Consider the following 15,693-nt stretch of genomic DNA (forward strand, 5'->3'; position numbering starts at 1 on the left):
CCCATTTGCTGGCCTCTCCTCATCAGGGTCGCAGGCCCTCACCCCTGCAAGAACTTGACTGGAAAGAAGGCACCTGTGCACTCAGAAGGCGACTGTGCGTGTTGTCCACCAGGGATGACCTTGCCCCCCGGGGGACACTCGTCAGTGCATTCAGACACTCCCATTGCCACCACTCGGACGCCCGGCGCACAGCGGGGAGAAGCTAGGGATGCTGCTACACGTCCGTCAACAAAGCATTATCCGGCCAAGGTGTCACAGCGCCCACCAAGGTGACACACCTCTGCTCTGGCCTCCGTGTCTGTCCCCCCATCAGCCTCCAGCTGGGCCCTTCCTTGCAGCCCCTCTTCCAGCCCCCTCGGCAGGGCGGCCCCAGCCCCCCCTTGAGTCTGCCCGCATAGGCTGACTCTCAGTGGTGTCCCCAGCACCCGGACCTCTTCCTGGGGCTAGCGGGCTGGCGTCAGCAGCTCCCTCCCATCCCCACCCCCTCACAGGCTGCAGCCCAGCCCGGCCCCTGGCCTCCAGCTCTAGTCTCTGTGCTGCCTGCTCCTTCTCCTCCCCCTTTCCTCTCTAAGGCCAGCTGTCCCCCGGTCCCTGTGCCCCTCACCCACTGCAGCCTCGGTTCCCCTCCCAGTGATTTTTCTCCCTCTCACCTGACAGTTCTCCCAGGCCCACCCCTGAATGACACGGAACAAAGCAGGCTCTCTGGAGCTAGCCAAGGCCATGCTCAAGGCTCCTCATACTCTCTCTCCCCTTCCTTCCAGAACCCGGAATGTCCTCTTTTATAAAAGAGAACACGTGCACTTTGACCTTGCCGATGCCGTGGCTCTTGGGTGCTCCTGAGCCGGGGTCTGGCGCCGGCTTCTCCGGCTGGGGAACTAGGAGAACCGCCCCTATGGTCCCTGGGGCGACGGGTCCTTAAGGGACAGAGGCTCTGAGGGCACACGAAGAAGCAGTGGCCAAGGGTGCAACTCGCCTGGCGCCAGGGAGGCCCTAGCTGAGGGCTGGCCCTGCTCTCTCGATGCCCCCTCCTGGCCTGCCCCCTGCACAGCCCCTCCTCACCCCATCACCCTCCCTCACCCCTACCAAGGCTCAGGCAGAGTGGGGGAGGAATCCAGCCGTTCATTCCTGAGACGGAGTCGGCCAGCATGCCCCGAGTCCCCAGCCACCTGTCTTCCTTTCCTCCAGACAGCCCTCAAAGCCCAGAAAAGCAAGCAGGGCAGGTGACCCTCCCGTGCGGAGCCCCCAGCACGAGCTCCCTGCCTCCCTGCCCCCGCAGGGCATCCGTGCTCCAGGTCCGCCCCCAGCAGCCCAGCCACACCTGCGGGGGAAGGGCAAGCAGAAGCAGAAGAGCTAGCGCTGGGCCCCGGAGGGGGAGCAGCGTGGCCGTGCCAGTCGGCCCCTCACTGCAGCCCCACCAGCTCGGTGATGGGCGGGGCCTGCACCATGAGCTCCTCGTAGTGACTGAGAAACAGCCAGAAGCGAGCGAGGTAGGTGTCCTCGTTGTAAGGCAGCTGCTTCTCCCGGAGGAACTGGGATACCACGGGCTTCACCTGCCAGAGGGAAAGGGAGGGGGCGGTTGAGCCGGGACTGCAGGCAGGCCCATCCGCAGGGGGGCCGTTCCTCTTCCCAGCCCCAGCTCCCGTCTGCCTTGCTGCTCCGGGATGCTCTGTGGGGGCTGGGCGGCTGGGAACATTCCCGCCTCTCCCCGGCCCGGCGGGTGAGGGAAAAGCCACATACACCGGCCCCCAGCCCTGCTCCCAGCTGCACCACAGTGCTCCTTGCCTCGGCTCCCTCTCGCTAGCACCTACTGTGCAGCGCCTACTGTGTGCCCAGCATTTCAGATCCATTTCTCCACTTCCTGCACAAAGCCCGTCAACGCGAGCACTGCTGACTCCTCTGCCAGAACAGATCGGGAAGCTGAGGCTCACAGACGGCCAGTGACCTCACTGAGTCGCACCACTGATAAGAAGCCCACGTGTGCCTGGCTGGCGTAGCTCAGTGGATTGAGCGTGGGCTGCGACCCAGGCATCGCAGGTTCGATTCCCAGTCAAGGCACATGCCTGTGTTGCAGGCCATGGCCCCCAGCAACCGCACACTGATGTTTCTCTTCCTCTCTCTCTCTCTCTCTCTCTCTCTTTCTCCCTCCCTTCCCTCTCTAAAAATAAATAAATAAAATCTTAAAAAAGAAAAAAAAGAAGCCCACGTGTTTCCAATTGGAACCCCACACTCTGCTTGTACCCTGGGTCGCCTCTCCTGCCAGCTGGGGGACTCGGTGTTCAGGCAAATACCGCAGGGTGCCCACCCTCTGCTCTCCAGCAGTCTCCTCGTCCCAGCCCCTCCGGCTCGGCCCTCGCCTACCTTCAGGCACATGTGGTCGGAGAGCTTGGGGAAGAGGTGGTGCTCCACGTGGCAGCTGACGATGGAGTGGCCGAAGGCCCAGTCCAGCACGGGCAGCCGCGGCAGGTTGAGCACCCCCAGGCTCATCATGTGAATCCGCCGGGGCTTCTTGTCCAGGGAGAACATGGGCAGCCCGATGTGCTGTGACAGACGCATGGGTCACGGCCCGAGTCGGTCCCACACCTCCCACCCTGCGCCGGGTGTCTTCATGGAGCACTCAGGGGTCCGTGGGTCCTTGTGCCCCCACTCCTGAGGGCCTGGCAGAGGCGTGAGGGGGCTGGGCCCCAAGCGCGTCTCGTCCATCTCTGGGCCTCCCTCGCCACCTGTGCAGTGAGGGGCTTGGCCCGGGGCCCCTGGGGTCCCAGAATCCTCCAAAGCTCTCAGCGCCCACTGTCTGGGCTCCATCCTGGAGAGGCCCTGTTCTGCCGCTTTCACCAATCAGAATCCTGCTTGTCCTTCAAGGTCAAACTCACGTAGCTGCAAATATTTTTTTCATCCAACAGGTTTGCATAAATGCCTCCTCTGCCCGGCACCGTCCTAAGTCTGAGGGATGTGAAGTGGACGGAGCTTCCATTCTAGCCCGTCGGGCCAAGGGCCACCCCCGGGGTTCTGTCACCCAGGCGGCTGAGGTGAGTGCTGGGATGGGGCCGCAGCCCACCGGCCCGGGGAATGGGGGCCTTTGTACCATGCGCTGAGCCCTGCCCTTCCAGCTCCTCTGTCTGCCTGCCTACTGGCAGGTGCTGGGGCTCTGTGATGGTCCCCATGTCCCTTCCCTGGGGGGTTGTCACAGTAAGTGCCCTGAGGGCAGGGGCCGGGGCTAGCTTCTTGTGTCCCCACAGGGCTTAACCAAGTGCCCTGTGCATAGAAGGTTAACAAATCTTCAGTCCCCATGTGAGTGGCAGCCAGTGTTGAAAAGCAGCAAATTCCTCACCTGAGACCCAAACTCTGCAAGGACCCACAGAGAGAAAAGTGGAGGGCTGGGTGGGAGGAGGGTGGGGGGTGCTTGCTCAGGTGGAGAACGCTCCCCCGGCCCCCAGCGCCTCACCTGGAAGATGTTGATGTGGAGGTAAGGGTGGGCCAGCAGCGACCTGGTGCTCAGCATGCAGACCAGGGCTGAGCCGGGGCTCCGGAAGCCGGACACGTTCAGGAGCAGCCAGTAATGAGAGTAAAGGCCCAGGGAGATCAGGCCCAGCGTCCGCAGAGCAACCCTGGGGTTCACCTTCCTCAGCCGCTCTGCCAGAAGGGGCAAGAAATACAGTGGCGGGGTGGGCGAGGTTCAGATCCGTACGCTGGTTCCCCGGTGGCTCAGCGGTGCTAGCTAGGGGGGTCCAGGTGTGTTCATGCACACATAGCCCTGGAAAGTGGATTCACCCACGTTGTGGGTGAGCCAATGGAGCATTAACCAACGTCACGCTGGTAGGAAGTGGCGGCGTGGGGCTCGAACCCAGGTCTGGCTGCCCCCCAGCCCCTGCTCCTTCCACCGTACGATTTGCTCCTGTGGCATTAAAAATTCTCTAACGTGCTATGCATTTTTCCGTCCATGACCTCACACTGCTTTCCCACTGCCCCCAAGGAGCAGGCAAGAGCCTGAGGCTCAGAGAAGCCAAGTAAGCCGCCTGTGGTCACTACCCAGACTTGGCCCTGGGTCTGAGGCTCTTTCCACCCGGCCCTGCCGTCTCAGAACATTTCTGTCTTCCCTCGGGGCTCCTCGCTTCCTCTACAGGCAGCCTGGGGCGGGGGAGGAGGGGAGGAAGAGAAGGGCGAGCAGCCCTGTGCAGAGACCCGGCCTGGCCCCAGCCGCCCCAGCCCCAGCGCACTCACCGACAGCCACCAGAGGGGTCAGGATGGGAATTGAGAGAGGGGCGAGGAACATGTAGACATAGCGGTTGAGGCGAGGCACCTTCCAGGTGCTCGAGTCCCCCAGGCCCAGCACGTTGGTGTAGCCGTGGTGCATCTTGACGTGCCCGTGCCTGGCGTCCTCTGCGGGGAAGGCCGTGCACACCTACCGGAGGGGCCAGAAAGGGCACCGGGGTCCACGTCAGCCCAGTCAGGCAAAGCGGGACCTTTGGGGGCCTCAAGAACACGCCCCTGTCCAGGGCCTTACTGCCTGACTCACACCCCCAGCTCATTAGTCCTGACCATCAACTCTCAGGTGTCAGTGGCCACAGAGTGGCAGCCGGTCAAAGCAGCCATGTCCACTTGGCGTGGAGCTGCAAAGCACTAGGGAGCCAGCGGCCAGCCCCACCCCCATTGCCACTCCTCCCCTGACCATCCAGACAAGCCTGCAGGCCCGAGAGGACTGGACACACCGCAGGTCGAGTCCCTGGCACCAGGCTACGACCCTTTTGTGTTTCTCTCGGAAACACCTGTACCTCCGTAGCACTGCTCTGCACCCTGAGCCTGCAGCAGGAAGGGTGGGCTGTGTCAGTGGTCCGGAGGCGAAGAGAGGCCACCTCCCAAACTATCCAGGAGGGTGGCCCCTGGGGTGAGGGTGCTGAGAGCCAGCGTCTCCCTAGGGGCGGCTCTTCCATGGCATTCTCGGGGTTCTCCATAGCTGGTCCCGAGCAGCAGCTCTCTGACCCCGGGACCAGTCATCTAGATGCAAAGAGGGGCTAAGGCGTTCCTTATGCAGATACATGCAAATGAGCATGCAGGTGTCGGCCTCTTGCAATATTTTACCCAGGCCAGGAGGTTTGCTAATTGTATTGGAGACGCGGCCTGCCCGCTTCCGGGAGAACAGGAAGAGAAGGGTTTTCCGATGCCAATCACTGGGAGCCTTCCACGGAGAGCAGAGGCGAGTACTCAGCGTTCTGCCCTTCACATACGTGACTTGTTGAACTTCCAAGCCCAGGGGTCAGTGGCAGTGTCATCCACAGTTGACAGAGGCAGAAAACGAGATACAGAGAGGCCCTGTGGCCACCCCAGGTCACTCAGCCAGCTAGGTAGCAGGGTTGGAATTTGAACCCGGCTTTCATCAAAGGCAAAAGCCTTAAGGCCCCTGCAGCCGAGGCGGATCCAGGAGAAGACAAAAGATAACAAAGGCCACCACCCTCCCCCTCTGTGCTCAGAGACTTCCTCCTTTGGAACAAACTGAAGGTGAAAGGTCACCAGAAGCTCTATCTAAAGGACGCTGAGGAGCACGGTTAATAATGTCTAATAATGTCACAACAGCAGTTTCACAACAGACGGGGCACGGGGCCCTCGGAGAAGGCAGAGGGCAGGAAGGTAAATGCTTATTCAGCGGCCGTGGTGTTGCTGCGGAGCCCACAGGACCAGCTGCTTAGCTCTGGGGTGACGTAACCCCCGGGGGTGGGGTTTGCTGTTTCTGTAACCCTGCACTCGGACAGAACCTGGGGGAGGCTGCAGAGGGGGGGCCGGCAACGTGTTGGCTGAAGCAACGACTCTCCCGTGACTGCTGGTCTCTGACGACCGGCCTGCTGAGAGCACACGCCCGCTGGGGCTCCTGGGTTGGCTGAGTTAGTGGTAGCCATCTTCGGCGGTGGGCACGAGGGGGCCGCAGCTGGGGTCTGTCGGGATGGCCTGAGATCAGCCTGCCTGGGCCCAGGCAAGCGTGTGTCTTGAACCTCACGGTCTATCCCAGTAACTGGAAGGGGCCGCTGTTTGTAACCGCTCCTTCCGTGCCCTCCTGCTCCAGAGCCAACCCTCTGCGCATTGCTTCTTTCCTCCAGCAACGCCAGCTGGATCGTCTATAAATCAATGAATAAGTGCCGGCGAGGCCATGGAGAACGTGGAACCCACGGGCACTGCTGGTGGGACTGCGGATGGGTGTACCCAGCGCGGAAAACAGTACGGGGGCACCTCAAACATTAAAAATAGGGCTGCCATAGGATCCCGCCAGTGGAACTGCTGGGTATTCATCCGCGGACAGCAACGACACTAACTTGAGAAAAGTATACGCGTCCCTCTGTTCACTGCAGTATTATTTACAACCGTCAAGGCATGGAAGCAGCCTGAGTGCCCGCCAGTGGCCGAGCGGATAAAAAAGATGTGGCGCAATGGAATGTGACTCAGCCACAAAAAGGAACGAAATCTCGCATCTGCACCAACGTGGAGGGACCGAGAGGGGGCGCTATGCAAAGTGAAATGAGTCAGAGGGACAAGTACTGTGTGATCTCACTGACACGTGGAACCTAAAAACCACGACGAATAAACAGCACAGACACAGACTCATAGACACAGCGGTGGCTGCCGAAGGGGGGGAGGGAGGGGGAGGAATGAGGAGACGTCAGCCGTCCGCCTCGGGACCGGCTGGGTTTCCTCCTGGCGCAAGCTCTGCAGCGCCTCCCAGAGCGGAAGCTGACGGCACCCGGGGCAGCCGCGTCAGGGACCACAGAGCCTGAACCAGACCCTCGCGGGCCTGCCTGCCGGGGCTCTCGGCCAGGCTCCCAGCCACGTGTCCAGACGTGAAGGTGCGTCACGTGTGATGTGTGACGTAGGACACACTCCGCCTGCATACGATTTGCCCTTTTATATGAACACGAGCAGGTTGGAGGCTCTTTCTATAACGCTGGAATTCTCACTCCTGTCGAGCTGTTCTCGGGTGGGTGTAGGCGAGAAGCAGACACTGCACGCAGAGGACCGTGTTCTGCGCGCATGCGCACCCACCAACCGGAGCCCGGCGCGCCCCTCTGCTCACTGGCCACGGGCCGCGGAGGTAGCGGGAGAAGGGGCCGTCCTGCTGTAAAGGATGGTTTAAAGGTCTTGCCCAAGTGGATTCCACATCCAGACCCAGAGAAAGTTCCGGAAGCCTCAAGGCTGGTGGTGTTCTTGATGTCACCACCCTCTGTGCTCCTCCGCAGGACCCCAGAGCGCCACTGTCTCCGCGGCAGGTGGCCGCCGGGCTGCGCAAGGGGCAGGTGACCTGCAGCCCCTCTCCACGCGTTCTCTCGGCTACCCCGGGGGTCCCACTCTCCCACTCACTCATGCACTCATTCATTCACTCATTCATTCTTTCTTTCCGTTGTTTGTCCGCCGGAATGTCCTCAGACCTCTGCCACCAGCCGAAGGGAGTTGTCCGAGTCATCTGACTTGTTTTTTGAACGGGAAATACGTCCGCATAACTCGGGATTCAGAAGGTGTGCAGCGACAGGCCTTGTTACTCCTCCTTCCCCAGCGGCCCTGGGGGGTCAGGAAGGCCCTCAGTTCTTCCCTGTCCTCTGATATTGTCCTTTCCTTTTATCTTTTAAACAAAGGCTTCTCAGGACTAAAAACCGTCATCGCAGACTTATGACGCAACCCCAGTCGGTGTTGAACAGGTCATTCCACTCGACTGGAAGGGCAGGGGCAGGCTGAGCCGGCCAGGGGCCTTCAGGGCGGGAAGGGCAGGTGCGGGGGCAGGATCTGGGGCAAAGGTGAGGAGTGGGAGGAGGAGGAGGAGGAATCCAGGGCAAGGCCAGGTTTCTAGCTCGGGGCCAGGGGCCCAGCAGGGCTACTCCGGAGGTGGACACCGGAGCGGAGGGCAGCAGGCACGGACAGCGTGAGAAAGAGGGGCTGTGGGTCGGCCCAGGGGCAGCGTCCCTCAGGCAGGACGGACGGGAGCCTGCTGGGCTCCCATCCCTCCCTCCAGGGTCCTCTCACAGGTTCCCAGGGGCTCCAGAGTGGCAGGGGCCCCGGGGGTTCATGGGCCTCACGGTAGGTTTGTCCGACAAAGTATGGAATGCCCAGGGACGGCGGAGTTTCAGGTGGAGAACCAGTCGCTTTTTGTAGTTGTACACCCCCCAGACTGCCTACAGCCATCGTGTATCTGAAGTTCAAATTTACCCGGGTGTCTGTATTCCATTTGCTGCACATGGCAGGCCTCGCCTGCGCCCCCCCCCCCCCGGCCCGCCCCCTGCAGTGAGAATGCCCATTCTGGATGCCAGTCCTCCGGTGGGGGCCGGCTGTACAGCGGCCGTGTCAGCATTCAGGTTGCCCACTGAGGTGTCCCCGGACCTCCGCCGTTGGCTGAAGGGGGTTGTGTAATTTACTTTCGGAATAGGTAATATGTTTACGTGATTCTGAGTTCAGAAAGGGTGCAATGACAGGTCGTCTTCCCCCCACCCCCCCACCTGTCCGGCTCTGTGAAAACCCTCTCCCCTTGCAGGCTGTGCCCCCTGTGACCTCGGAGCTCCTCTGCTTGGCCCACGGGCCCCCTTGCCCCCCTTCTCCAGGCTCCCGGTTAGATTCTGCGGCCCCCTCAGGCGTTATGCTGTTTCCCGGTCTGTGCCGCTGTCGGTGCGTCTGCTCCCCGTGAAACCGCCATCCTGCCCGGGGCCCGGCCAGCCCTGTCCCAGCAGCGCCCCCTCCGGACTCTGTCCCCGCCCTGCCCTGGGCTTCTCAGCCTGGGCACTCTTGATATTTGGGGCCGGGTCATTCTGCGTTCCCAGAGCCCATCCCGTGCAGCGTGGGGTGGTTAGCAGCACCCGTGGTCTCCACGCACTGGATGCCAGCAACGCGCACGCACACACACCAGCTGTGGTAGCCAAAAAGGCCTGCCGACATACCGGGGTCCGCACGCCCCCCACCTCGGTGCTCACAGCCTCCCTGCCTGCTGGTTGACGCACCCACCGGCAGGTGCTGCCCACCCCGCGCCCAGCCCCGCCACGGACCAGCTCAGCAGCCTTGGGCGAGCGACTTAACCTCCCAGACCAGTGTCTCCTCGTGCACAAAGAGCTAATCATGGCTTTGACCTCGCAAGGAGGTGTGGCTGTTAAATGAGCTAATGTGCGTAAAGTACACAGGAAGCAGCCACGAAGTGTCAGCTGGTATAGTAATCAGGATTTTTATGACTTTGATGCCATTGGTGTGTCTGTGTCCCCTACTTGACTCCGAGCCCCTGGGGAACTGGACGTGCGCCTCATTCAGGCTGTGTCCTCAGCACCTGGCGGAGGGCTCAGGTGGCAGAAACTCCATGATGGTGAGAGCGCTGCTCAGCCACCGCCCACTCAAGCTCCACAGACACCGTCTCAGCCCCCAAACATCCCACCCAACCTGCTGGTCGGCCCCTCCCCCTGGAAGCAATCTGGCCTCATTCTCTCTAAGCAGCCCTCCAGGGGCGTCAGCCTGGCCTCACTCCCCACCAGGGGCACCGCCACCAGGAGCCAGGCACACGGACCCATGGGCTCGGCCTTGAGGAAGCCACTCCAAAGCTGGGGGTGCTGGGGCCAAGGGCCGCTTCCCACCGGTGTGGGAGCCTGCACAGTAGCCTGGGAAATGGCGTGGAACAACACACGGGCGCACACCGTGCTGCGGTCAGTGGTCAGTTCCCTGGCTCTGCGGCTGAGCAGCACTCACTGAAATGTAGTTATTGGAGGGAGCCGGGTGGAGGGTGCACCGGACTGCTCATCCCGTTTTTGCAACACCCTGTGGATCTGTAATTATTTTCAAAATAAGTATTTTTTTTTTCATAAAAACATGTTATGGGGTACAGATCTGAGTTTGCCCCATAATCGAATTTTTTAAAACAAAAAGCAAAGTCACAGCTGAGCCTGTGCAGTCTTAACAGGGGCTCAGGTGCAGGAAAGCAGAGAGCAGGTCAGAGAGACAGCCCTGAGGGTGATGATGGCCCAGCTGAACTCGTGGGAAGAGAACATTCCAGAACGATGGGCCGGCCGGGCCTCTCGGCTCTGTTTCCACCACCACACAGGACTTGAACAAAGGTGAGGGTGTCCCCTGGTGACATGCCCTCCTGGGGGCAGGGCTGGCCTGTGTGCCCTGTGGCCCAGCTGTGACTTGCCCCCCAGGGGCACAGAGCCGGCCGTGAAGGGGGCTTGGAGCTGACCCAGTGGAGCAGCCTGTTCCCTCTGACTCCCAACAGCACCCCGGCTGTGAGTGGCCTGCAGGGGGGTCTCTAAAGCCCTCTGATTTCAGGAGCCAACCCTTCCCAAGCTTCAGTATGGAAACCAGGACGGCCCTGCCCCCCACCTTACTGCAGCCCTTCACTGGCAGGCCCCAAGAATATGACAGTCCCTGTGGCATCACTCGGGACAGGGAGGGGCAGGTGCTCTTGCAGGGGGAGGTCAGGGTTATCCGTGGGCTGGAGGGAGGGTCAGAGCTACGGCAGTAGGAAGACTGGAACGGTCTCAGGTAGACCGGAAGTGGGTCTTCAGAGGCAGGTCCGTGCGGGCGTGGGGAGGCGTGCATGGCTGGGGACACTTCCGCAGAGACACACAACAATCTGGAGTGTCACCGGCCCCTCCATCCTGCTTGCTCCTGCCCCCAGAGCCAGTAGGTCAGAGAGGGTGAGGTCTTTGCCCACCCCAGCTGCGGCCAGCAGACCCTGACACAGGCCCGGCGCACGCTGGGTGCCCCAGGAAAGCCCGGGAGACTCGGCTGACACCTATGGCTGCGGACCAGAGGACTGGACTATTCTACAGTGATGGGGTCTCCTGAAGGTCAAGGCTGGGGGAGAGTGCAGGACCCAACAAGAAGGGGGTCCCGGGCAGCAAGAGCATGACCTCTGTGCAACGCCGAGGGCAGGTTAGGGGGGCCAGCGCCACCGCCCATGGACCCTAAACACGCACACTCACACACATGCACACAGTTCTGTCTGCTTTGCACAACTGTATCCACTTTTCGGTTAGAAACAAACGATACTGACAAACACCGGAGGCGGCTGCTAACCCTTTCCTTGCTGCTGACTGCATGTTCCCTCGGGAGGGAAAAGGAAAGCAAAGCTAACACCCCGCGAGCCTGGAAGAGCCAGGCCCCAGCCCCACACTGAATCCTGGGGCCGGCTTCGTGGGGGAGGCGGTGCGGTTATTCCTGCTTGTTAGCTCAGGACGCTCACACTCGCACAACGTGCTGAGTCAACACGCGGGGCTGGGACTCCAGCCCAGGAGCCAGGAGCCAGGAGCTCGGCTCCAAAGGCTGCGCCCCTCCCCCTGCCCGGCTGGCCCCGTGGGGATCCACCTGGAGGGACTGGAGGGGCTGGAGGGGAGGGAACCAGTTCGGCAGAGGGACCAGGGAGGGACCAGAGAGAGGGGCAACCCGGCCAGACACCTCTGCCTCCCTGGCCTTGCTTGTGGGCTCCAAGGCTGAGACCGATGGGGAGGGTTGGGAGGAGTGGGGCGCAGGGTCAGCAGAGGGGAGGGTCCTTCCTGAAGCAGACTCGAGGGGAGCCTCCTCAGGATAGCTGGGCCACCGCCAGGCACCGGCGGGGCGCACGCTCCAGGGCTGGGGCCCTGCGACACCAGCCACCTGCTCCCCGCCCCCTTCTGCCTGTGGCTTACATTTTAACCCCTGATCCCAAACCCAGGAGGCACGGGGGTCCTGGTAGGGGAGGAAGTTCTGTCACCTCCTGGGCCGACGCTGCAGAGGTGAGGGGGCGTCCCCAGGAGAAACGGGGGTGCCCGGGCCGAGTCCACTGCCATGGGTGCATACTCACGCACCCCTCGTGCGGTCCTCTGCCCCCAGGGGCCACTACCCTCCACGGCACACCCAGACACACGCACTACAGTGCATGCTGCACACCTGGATGCACACCCCAATAGATGCACACATCCCGGCGTGCGTGCTGCACACACCTGCATGCTGGCCCGGAGCCGTGAGGCGGCCCACCCGGCACCAGCAGCCGCCCCCGCCCCCACCCCTGCCCAGGCTCACCTCCACGAAGAAGTGTGTCCAGATCTTGCTCCAGCTTTTGGACTCGGTGAGGGCACCGTGCGTGGCCAGGTGGCTGCCCTTGACAGTGAGCGTGTAGTGGCACACGCCCAGGATGGCGATGCCCAGGGCGAAGACCAGGACATGGTCGGAGCTCAGGCACAGGAACCCTGCAGGGCGAGCGGGGCGGGGTCTCTCTCCGGCTTCTGGAGACCTGGGCTCAGGCACCCCGGCCCCGGAAGCCCAGACCAGAGGGGGCCCAGCTCCGGGGGCTGCCACAAGCAGCGGTGGGCGGGTCCCACTATGGCCTGGGGTGGGGTGGGGGGCTCTCTCTACAGGACAAAACAGAGCCCTTTCATTCCTCAAGGGGATTCCAGGAGTCTTGGTTCTGGGCCCTAGCCAGGGCAGTGACCTCTGGGCATTGTGGGGGTCCAGGCCAGGAGAGGGCCGAGGAAACAGCCACCCCCGTTCTCCCCCCCATCCCTGGTGGCCCCACGGAACACCCTTCCTCTCCCCCAGGCCTCCTCCTCCCTCCCAGCCTCTCTGTGACCCTTCTCAGCTTCGCCCTCTTCTGCCCTTCATGCCAGCCCTCCTCTCCCCTCCAGCACCCACGTCCTCTGGCGACACAGGGCAGGACACTCCAACCAGACTTTCAGTTTGGGGTGTGACTCTGCATCCCGGGGTCCCGGGCAGGCAGCATCTCCCCAGCTCCACCCTCCCCTGCAGCCCTCTTCGTCCCCTCCCCCGCACCCCCTCCCCGGTCCAGCCTCTGGTCTCCCGGTCCCCGTGTCCCTCACCGGGCGGCAAGGAGAGGAGGCTGAGCGCGAGGATGGCGCAATCCACGCCGTGGCGCTCCCACCACGAGCTCGCCCTCACCACGTCCTGGACCCGCGCCTGCAGCTCGCCCAGCAGCGCCTCAGCCCCAGCGCTCCCTTGCGGTGCTGCTCCCCGCGCCGTTTCCATGGGGCCCGCCCCGGGACGACTCGGGACGCACCGGAGTGTGTGCGGCACCCGCACACCCGGCGAGGCGCGGAGAAGCGCGGGGGCGGGCCAGGGCGGAGTCAGGCGCCGGGCACCCGCCCCCGGTGTGAAGGTTCGCGCTGGGCACCGAGGGCCTCTGGACCCTGAACCAGCCCAGAGCAGAGGCGACACGGTGGCCGAGGCCGCGCCGATACTCCTCAGGGCCCCTGACCGCCTAACCTCCAATAGCTCCCTGTGCCCTCACCCTGCTCGCGTTTGTGGCAGCGTTTTGACCCCATAGCCTGAGTCTTTTCCTCAGTAGCCCTGGCGGAGGAGTGCGCCACAGAGGGGAGGCTCCCCAGTCCGGGGACCCTGAGCTCACAGGGTCACCTGTAGAGAAAACACATCCGGGTGTCACCATTCCCCACGGGACCCCTCTGCAAGTCCCTCCGTCCAGGGTGCCCAGGCCTGAACCCAGGACCAAGGCCAGCACCAGGGCAATCAGCACCCCCAAATCTTGGGTCCTAGCCCCTTCCCAGCACCCCAGATCCCCATCCACCGCTGAGGGACTCAAGCCACTGCACCTCTGAGAACTCCCTTCCTCCCTTTTTTTGTTTTGTTTTACTTTCTCCCTAGTCTTACACTGGAGTCCCTTTTAGCACGGGGTCCAGCGCTGGTGAGGACAGCAGCGTTTTCAGCGGGGTGACCTTTGGGCGGGGTGGTGGGGGGGGTTGTGAGACCAGGAGCAGGAAGGAGTGGGGGTGGGGAGACCACTGTCAGAGACCCTAGTGACTTTGATTCCCTCTGCCTTCCTTGGTGGTTTCCTTCATGAGTTCTTAGGAGTTTGTCCTTCCAGTTCTTTATAAAAGGGCAAGACGTTTCTACCAGGCCGGTGTTCGAAGGGGCTTACAGTCCAACAGACCAGTGCTCACCACACACACACACATGCATGCACGCACGTGCACACACACACACACACACACACAGGTCTGACTCCCTGAAATCACCGCTGACTTTCACACACTGATGAGGTCATGTGACTCCCCCCCTTCAGTGGAGGGGGGCCCAGAGAGATGAACTAAATGCCCAGCACGCACCCCACGGCTCCTGCAGGACAGGGCCAGAGCTCGAAGCCGGGGCGTCTCTCCCAGGCCCAGTGGTCTGCTGTTTCTATCGGAGATTTTCAAGGTGGACAAGGGAGCGGTGCCCTCCCCTCTCCCTAGCCCACCTTTGAGCCTTCTGGATGCCCTAGAATTTTCAGGGAAGGAGTCTGTATGATTTAAAAAGTCATATTAAATGTTACTCTCATGTCACGTAAGGGGGGACTCCCACAGCTTTTATCACATCCACTGGGGAAACTTCTAGTACCAAGAAGCTGCCCTCCCGGCCTTGGCTACCTCCTGGACACCTAAGGGGGCAGATGCTGGGCTGGGAGGACCCAGGAGTCCCCGTGGGGTGGGGCTCGCTGGCAGCCTTTCTGCAGAGAGGCCGGCTTCTTTTAGCACAAATGGAAACAGGTTTCGGGGTGGGAAGGGGAGGAGAACAAGGCATTCTGGGTCCTCCAGGCGAGGGGCAGGAGTAGGTAGGGGGTCGTCAGGGAAGGGAGGAGGGGAAGGCTGGGGCCTGTTGCTGGAGGCGGCACGGATGGCGGACAGAGAAGCTGGGGCTGGCTCTGCAGGCCTGGGAGCCGTGGCGGGCCGTAGAGCAGAGGAGCGGCTGGCGTGGTGTGGCACAGCGGAGCAGCCACCGGAGTGCAGGAGGCTGGAGACCGGGGGTCCTGGAACAACGGGGCACCAAGGCTGTTGCTGGCAGGGGGAGAGAGGGAAGGTGGGGGTAACGCAGTCAGGAAGGCTCGAATAGACAGTCCGTCGAAGCCAGTGCACACCTGGCCAAGGAGCACACGGGAAAACGCTCAACATCCTTAGTCTCTAGAGAGATGCAAACGGAAACCCCCGTGAGCAAGCCCTTCAGCCCCAAGAGAAGGGCCCGAATCCAACAGCCAGGCGACACTAAGGGCGGGCCACCGTCCTCTCCTTTGTGGCTGACCCGCGTGCACGGTGGCACAGCCCCTTCAGGAGACAGTCGGGCAGCCACTCCTTGCAAGGTCCCCTGTGCGCTCACCCGCTCGCCCAGCAACCCAGCTCGCACGCAGGCACCCATCCGCGCAGCAGGGATGAAGGAGGACGTGTCTGGGGAGGGGCGTGCGCCTGAATGACCCCAGCCACGTCATCCATCGCGGCCAACCTGGAAACCACCTACAGGTCCAACCACAGGACAGCGGTTGCACAACTGAGTGTGCGCTCACACAACATGTGTCGGGAACGGAGAGGCTGACAGCTGTGCAGACGGACTGCCGTCCCCCAGGCCTCATGCTGAGGGAGAGAGGCCAGGCGCCCACAGTTCTTACTGTGTGATTCCATTTGCAGGGAGTTCGAGGCTGGTGGAACTAACTAACACACAGTGATAGGAGCCAACCCCGCAGTTGCCTGGGGAGGGCTGGGGGGTGGACCTTAGTGGCAAAGCTCACGAGGAGACTTTCTGGGAGGATGGAAATGTTCTGCATCTCGCTTGTGGTGGTGGACACGTGTGTCCGACGTCCCTGAGCTGTACATTCCAAATGGGTGCATTTTATCGTAGTTCACCGTACCTCGGGAGAGCTGGTCAGAGCAAAACCAGAACGGCCAGGCAGACTCTCTTTGAAGACGGAACAAGCTGTGTTAAAGCTGGACACGTGCA

The 15,693-nt window shown here is 62.1% G+C and overlaps 1 protein-coding gene across 1 annotated transcript; it reads right to left on the reverse strand.

The window, feature by feature from the left end:
• Window positions 1-600: 600 nt before the first annotated feature.
• On the reverse strand, window positions 601-13,005 carry FADS6 (fatty acid desaturase 6). The gene is made up of 6 exons (XM_028522022.2): window positions 12,795-13,005; window positions 12,001-12,167; window positions 4,219-4,399; window positions 3,443-3,630; window positions 2,359-2,538; window positions 601-1,550 (listed from the first exon to the last, which is right to left on the reverse strand). The coding sequence occupies exons 1-6, from the start codon at window positions 12,958-12,960 to the stop codon at window positions 1,401-1,403; spliced, it is 1,032 nt and encodes a 343-aa protein (XP_028377823.1). The 5' UTR covers window positions 12,961-13,005; the 3' UTR covers window positions 601-1,400.
• Between the last annotated feature and the right edge of the window lie 2,688 nt (window positions 13,006-15,693).

This window comes from Phyllostomus discolor, chromosome 8 (assembly GCF_004126475.2).
Source record: "Phyllostomus discolor isolate MPI-MPIP mPhyDis1 chromosome 8, mPhyDis1.pri.v3, whole genome shotgun sequence".
NCBI classification, from domain to species: domain Eukaryota; kingdom Metazoa; phylum Chordata; class Mammalia; order Chiroptera; family Phyllostomidae; genus Phyllostomus; species Phyllostomus discolor.